Source organism: Cupressus sempervirens, chromosome 5 (genome assembly GCF_028749045.1).
Source record: "Cupressus sempervirens isolate cs-2001-9-10 chromosome 5, ASM2874904v1, whole genome shotgun sequence".
Taxonomy (NCBI): Eukaryota; Viridiplantae; Streptophyta; class Pinopsida; order Cupressales; family Cupressaceae; genus Cupressus; species Cupressus sempervirens.
The window spans coordinates 76,685,398-76,692,604 of record NC_143122.1 but is presented as its reverse complement, the minus strand read 5'-3'; the positions used below and the strand labels follow the sequence as shown (position 1 = coordinate 76,692,604).

General features: G+C 35.0%; 1 protein-coding gene across 4 annotated transcripts in view; it reads right to left on the bottom strand.

The window, feature by feature from the left end:
• Window positions 1–809: 809 nt before the first annotated feature.
• LOC149554628 (uncharacterized) overlaps window positions 810–7,207 on the bottom strand; it is a 77,369-nt gene continuing 70,971 nt past the window's right edge. For all 4 annotated transcript variants that reach the window (XM_089828689.1, XM_089828691.1, XM_089828690.1 and 1 more), the window contains exon 3: window positions 810–2,780. In XM_089828689.1, coding sequence (XP_089684815.1) covers window positions 1,790–2,780 — 991 coding nt within the window. In that variant the 3' untranslated portion in view covers window positions 810–1,789. The remainder of the gene's footprint in view (window positions 2,781–7,207) is intronic.

The following is a 7,207-nucleotide window of genomic DNA, read 5'->3' as shown; positions in this document are numbered from 1 at the left end:
TTAAAGCCAACAAACATTTAATACATAGTTGGATATAACCATAATTAAAAAACATAATAAAGGCATTTTATGCTAACTACATCATCCCCATATAGAATAGTCATCTTCTAGATGTCAAAGAAAACAAGTAATTAAAATTAGGTTGGGTTTTCTAAACTTGTGATGATGATGCAGAGGGAGGACCTTTGTGCTATATTCATTTTTTTTGTTTAAAAGGGTACTATCAGATTTTTCGCAAAACAAGTTTAAAGCTCTTCTTTCATTGAACTCATCAATGTGATAATTACCAAATTATAGATGCTCATATGTGCTACACTTTAAGGCAAGTGCAGGTAAGAAGCTTTTCTAGATAAATTTGAATGCCTATTTACATACAACATCAACACAACGATAGTCTATGTTCTGTTATCTGTTTTGCATGCTCTGCCTAGAATTATTTCTTTACATGCTTTAGTGGGGTAAAAAAGACATTCCTGTATACTGCAGATTAAATAATCCTATGACGGATTGAAATGCAGAAATATTATGCTATTAGCAACAACAATAATTATTCCTTGAGAAAATTTGCTATCGTTCAGTCCAGATTGTAGGGGAGGAATACAAACCATTGTAAAACTACCAGACAGGATAAGTGGACTAAAGTAAAGTGTGTCCAATATATTGTCAGAATGAAGATGCAGATAAATTTACATTCACACATTACTACATTTCATCATTCAAGGATTTTAAACGTGTGTATTTATCAAAGTAGCTATTGGTTCTGAATCTTAAAATCTGATGTATCCCTTGTGCTCAATATGAGAATAATAGATTGAAAATTGTAAAATACTTGTTAAATAAATGGTAAATATGGCAATAGTGTACCTTAAATGGGATCTCAAACTTGAGAAACATCTATGATATTTCTCCACTTCATGTACAAGCCATCTAGAAACTGGCATCCATCACTTCTCTGTGGAACAACTAGCAACCTTGTGTATGATAAGCATCCCTTGGAATGTTAATAGCAGTTTCAGCATTGCACTTTATCTCAAAAAAAAATTCCATTCATCATTCATAAGGTTTAAAAAATCTCTTTTCTCAAGTTGCGGCATTGCTCCAGCTACTATAGCATACCTCAATGTTTCAAAAGAAAAGGATTCTCAAATGTGTTTTGTTATTTCAGTTCCACAACAACTATATTTACAGTGTCTTCAAAAGCAGCAAAATGCTCATTCAGTGATTGTCCCAAGAATGTTAGGATCTAAACAGCCTTCAGCAAGTGACATCGTTGCCTGAATCTCCATCTTTTTTGGGACATACTGACGGCCATTTAGCCACAATTTTTCCTGGTCTTTGCCATCCTTTCAACTGTTCTGTGCATCAAATGAAGCCAGCTTCTTCTCAAGGTTTTGTTCTTGGCTGGGGTGCAGCTTTGCATTTTGTCAGGCTATTAAAAGTAAAACTTCTTTACGGTTCCCTACTCTAATTCTGAAGCTCCACAACATTCAAAATCAGTATTTCAGTTTCTTTGTAGCCCTTTTGCTAACATGAGTCATGATGATGATGTGTACAGAAATACAAACAAAGACTTCATTGAACTTTTCATCCGTATTGTGAATAAATACTCTATTTGAGCTATCTATTAACTCACACTGCCACAAAATACCTTGGACACTGGAATTAAGCTTTGGCTTGTGTATCCTTTCCTTGAAGTCCTTTCTCACTGAGCTCTCAAATAAACACTGCCATCTAACCTATGTATGATGAATATATAAGTGAACCTTTAGATTGTATTAGAACTAGCATTTCAAGATGGGAATGCTGAGTCACCACTGCTAATATCACAAACAGCTAATAAGCTTCCATCTTCAGCTATTCTCTCAGAAAAATCCACACTGCTTTTAAGTGTACATTTTTCATCTTCAATATAAGAAAATTTTGACTTTTTTTCCAAGCATTCACATGTGCCAGATTTATCTGTAGATGCAATGTCATCTGCACTCTTTCTGACATTCATGGGTAGTGATGCATCAGTTTCAGTAATATCTGAAGCAGTTGAAACCATCTGAAATTTACCTAGTTTGTCAGATATTTCATTAGCCTGTACAGAACTCCCAATATTCTTCTGTTGACCTTCAGACAAATGGGTAATCCCTGTGATTTCAATAGAATCGGTTTGAACAGAAACAGAGCTTTTTTGCCTATCTTGAACAGCAATCAGATTGCCAACTACCATGCTCCTGTTAGCCGAAGTATCACAAGCCTTACGCGTGCTGGGCTCCTTGTCAATTATTATTTGAGTAAGATCTGTAGATCTAAATTGATTATTATTGGTCACAGCATCATTTAATTGCAAAGGTGATAGATCCTCAGCTTCCTGGCTGTTTCTGGTGACATTATTCAAACTGTTTTGCTTCTCATTATCAACTGTGCCCGTCTCATTCAATCCACTTCTACATTGGTTTTGCTCTGAAGGAAAGGAGATTACAGAGCACTCTTGATCGTTGACTCTAGCTCCAAACTGGTGTTGGTTTCTATTGAATGACTCAGGATAGGAATTTTCTGATAGATTCTCTGAAATTGCTCTGGCACTATGCCTTGACTGGGTTGCTATGGTTAAGTATGGAGACAGTATGGCTCCTTCATCAAAATTAGCACGAAGGGATAATCGGCAAACAGGACAAGTTGAGTGTTGTCGTAACCATACATCAATACAATTAATATGAAATGCATGGCCACAAGTGGGTAACACACGCAATATGTCTTTCTCTTCATATTCTCCAAGGCATACTGTGCAACTGCTTAAGCACATTTGAATAAAACAATCATAATGTACTCAATAATAAGATCATACAAAATTAATATTAACATAGTGAATAAACTGGATGAAAGCCATATGAATGTGTAAAACCTTTGTACGGATACACAGACCAACAACAAGCGTGCTTGACACATTAAATTTGCATAAGGAAAAAGTGTTATTGCTTTGCCAGGAAGTTAAAAGGCTTGAGAGCTACTGGGTAAGTAAAAAAGTTTGGATAAGCAATTTAGGATAAGGTTATCCAAAAGATTACTACCTAGCATATATTAATGTGCTCATGGAAGCTGTAATAACTGTCATGCCTCAAAATTGGTTTCCATCAGGCAATATTATTTGACTGAAATGCCCATTTTCTTCTCAAATGTTAATTCCTCACAATATTAATGTACTGAATGCTAGGAACACCTCCTCGTAAAGAAGGTTGTTGGTATCATGAAAGTGGATTGAATAGAAAGGCTTCTTTGCTAAGCTACAGATTACCATCTTGTGTAGAAATTATTTAGAAGTTCTAAAATTTATAGGCCGTCATGTATAAATTCCAGAAGAGTAGTTATTCTGTTACTGGAGTAAAGCTCAGCTCAGTTTATGAAGAGACCTGTGAAGCATGCTAATTTGTGGGATATCTTGCTCTATAAACATGTTTCAAAAGTTATATCATTGTCAAAGGAAACTGCCTGTAGATGGCAACTGCTTGATAGAATCTAGATACATAGTTATCAAAACATAAGTATTTTTCTGGGTGCAATATTTGCTTGTATCCTTTTACAAAAAAGTGAAAATGTTATTTCTAATATATGAATAGGGTTACAATAAGTGAATACCTAGTAAAAAAAAATTTGACGTACAATATTCCATAGTTATTGAAGGCCAAAGCTATTTTAACAGCCTACACTTTGATCCTATTTTAATAGATATAAAACGCTAATGATTCTACCAGCTAAAAGTGTTCTTAATTAAATATCTAAGCAGTATGAGAGGTGATAGATCTTCCACTCTGAACATCACCACAATAAATGTCAAAAAAAAATATTCATAACCATAGAGGAAATTTTAGCTCGGCTGCTCCTGATTCTTGAACATTTTCCAGAACATCAAAATACCGGTCTCTAATTAATTACCATAATAACTCACATCTTATTACAAACCTCTGTAACTTAACATAGGTCAACTATAGATATTCCTAAACACATTTGCACCTTCATAACATCTGATATGCAATATGGTAGCCTCACCGATTCAATCACTCCACTGAACATCCTGCAACATCTTTGCAACACTATCACATTAAAGAAATATGTTGACATCAATGACAACACATCACTCAAAATATGTGATAACAATGTCTGAAGCACATAGTTGCAGAATATCCCAACAAGAAGGAGCTTCCAATACTTAAGGAAAGGTAGAAGGTCTTTTTGATGAAATCCTATGTTCAATGGGTACGCATACCCACACCGCTGGGACGCATACCCACCTACCCATTTGCGTTTCGGTTTTTTGTTTACATATCAGCTTGTCATTTATCAAGCTTAATTGAATATGTCATCAGTTGAAACTTTGCTACAGTACTTATTAACAGTAAACTTTATCACTGTTCAAATCATTTATCATTTGCAATGTCATTTTTATATGATTTATGATCTTCTTGTTCATGTTTAAAGTCTTCCTTCTCTGTTATGCATCTACCATTTAGCATGTATTATTATTATAAACATATTGCAAATCTGAAACTGAAAATAGTACATTACATCTGCAAACTTTCACTATTCTTGTTTTGAAAAACCATTGTCATGACTCATATTTTCAGATTTTCAATAATTATTAAGTTATATTAAAAAGAAATTGACTTACCCAAGTACCCTCATCCCCTATTAAGAAAAATAGTCGTGCTTGTACCCTAAGTATCTCCGTCCCCATGCAACCTTATTTAAATCTGTTGTATTTCCTTGCTTTTCTTTGATATATGTTTGGCCCTTTTCCATTCTGGTAAAACAGGGGAGAGGGAAGGAAAAACAAAATGAAAAGTTGCATTCTCTCAATGGGAGTTTTTGGTTGTAAGTTTTTCGGTTATGACAGTCAGAGTTCCAGAATTCTTTTTTGTTTTTTTTAAGTTTTGGTGTTCTTCCATCAATTCCAAAGGGAGATATTGTTAGACTTATTGAGTTGTTGCTGGCATTGGTTGTTATTAATGTCAAAACCTTCATACAAACATTTTGCTGGTATCAGTCGGTTGGTTGGCAATTTTGGTTATGTACCTGTTGGTTGTTGGCTATGCAACAGGAGTTTTGGTTACACATAGAACAAGCTCAATATGGACAATTTTGGTACTTTATGACAGGTGTACATGGTCTTTCTAATAGCTTACATATTTCAGTACACTCATATGCTTTCGGTGATTAGCATCACATGGGGTTATCTATCAGTTACATGCGATTGCTATGTAGATGTCAATCCAATTTTGTGTGCTCAGCATTACAAACATGGTTGAGGATTGGTATGAAATACTATTGAGCTTGTCTACTCTTGATGTAGATGTTGCTATCAATCCAGTTGATAATAAGCTTAGCATTACAGATACTGTCGATTCTTCTACTATTGGAAGACAACCTACTTAGAGAACTGCAGAATTGAACTCAGTTCTCATAGAGGATATTCATGCACACAATAACTATCCTTTCTGGTTGGGATATTGATGATGAGCACATAAGACTGCTTCATATGAAGCTCTATACAGTTTATTTAAGGCTGCAAATATAGCCTCTTGTTGATTATACTTTTGCACTTGAGCTGTAAGTTGAAATCCCGAGAGAGCAGCATACAAGCTCTCTTCATTGAGTTGGCAACACAAAAGGATGAATTAATGGAACCTCGTGATGAAAACCCAAAAGGATATCATTATTGAGTTGTGCATCTCTTTCCAAGGACAGCTTTGCAGTAGCTCTCTATTCTCATCTTACAAGGAGGAGATTAGGATTCAAGTTTTGTGTACTTCAAAAACGGTACTTGAAAACTTCACATCATCTACTAAGAATTTACCATTGTAACATATTGTCGCTTATCACTACATCTTAGCAAATAATGTTGAGTTCAACATCTAAACTTACAAGATTGCACACTACATTATGGTTTTCAATGACTGCAAAGAGTGAGATCATCATATGCCTTCATTTTTGATGCAGTCTTTCTTGTTACAAAAGGACCTTTTTGTTTTTTGTGTCTTCACTTGAGAGCATTGTGCAAAATAGAGATTCTCATTATTGCCCTAACAGAAGTCAGGACATTCTGTACGTACTTTGGCACACTCTGAGGTTACTCATAAGACAAGGTTATCCAATACTCAGGCCACGCAAGGCAGTTGCAGCACACTTTTGGGTTAATCATGGGCATAATCAGCTTGGGTTCTCCAATCCTCACTCTTTTTGAAAATAAAGTGACAAAATTTAAACAATCTTCTACCACATTTTTTCATCACACAATAGAAAATGACAGTGAATTCACAAATTTTATAGCAACTAGTTGTACTATTCTATCAAATGGGATAAAGGCATCACGGATGGGGACTCAACCTGGAAAAAGTTACAAAAAACAAAGTTAAGTCTTTACCAAGTCAATATCTTGGTTCTATAGACACAAGAAAAACATGGGTAAAAATGCCTACATGGGTAAAACGGTGGTCAAAATGCAGCTTTCACACATTGTTTTGCTATAAAACCATGCATTTTCTCTTTTGAGGTGTCAGTTTTTACATTAAAACATTTGTAACTGAATTTTGCAAAATCAAATTTGTTTTTAAAGAAATTTTAGTTTTTTGTACTTCCTCAGTGTCAAGTTTTTGCAGAGTTGAAATTTTGGGCTTCCAGCTACTCAATCTGATTCTGCGAACTATGGCTGAAACCAACTACTATTTAGAGTAGGATGACAAAGAAGACCACAGAATGTGTAGAGACAAAGAGGTCTGTTTTAGAGGGTCAATCTCCACCAAGTGAGGTACAATCTGAATTTTGTTTATTGAAGACAGCAATGCAAATATGAATTCAGAAAAAATAGCAATGATGACTCCAATAAAACACATACTTAGAACTGACTAGGTACAAGTCTTACTGTTTGTCAGGGACTTGCATATCATTTTAGTTGACCAACGATGAAAGGAAACAATCAACATAAAATTTTAAGGCAGCAGCAGTCTGGACAAATAATAAGGTCTGTAAAGCTGCAAAAGCATTGACAATTTATACAAGTTTAAGTGCACTGGTTGTTCTGGAATGGCCATACAAATCAGTTATAGATTGATTAAAGGACTACCATCACCCATACATTCAATATGGATGGTAAATTCATGACAAGGTGTATAAGCCTTTGGCCAGGCCATAAATTGTCAGTTTCCAAAAGATCTGTGCAAGGTGA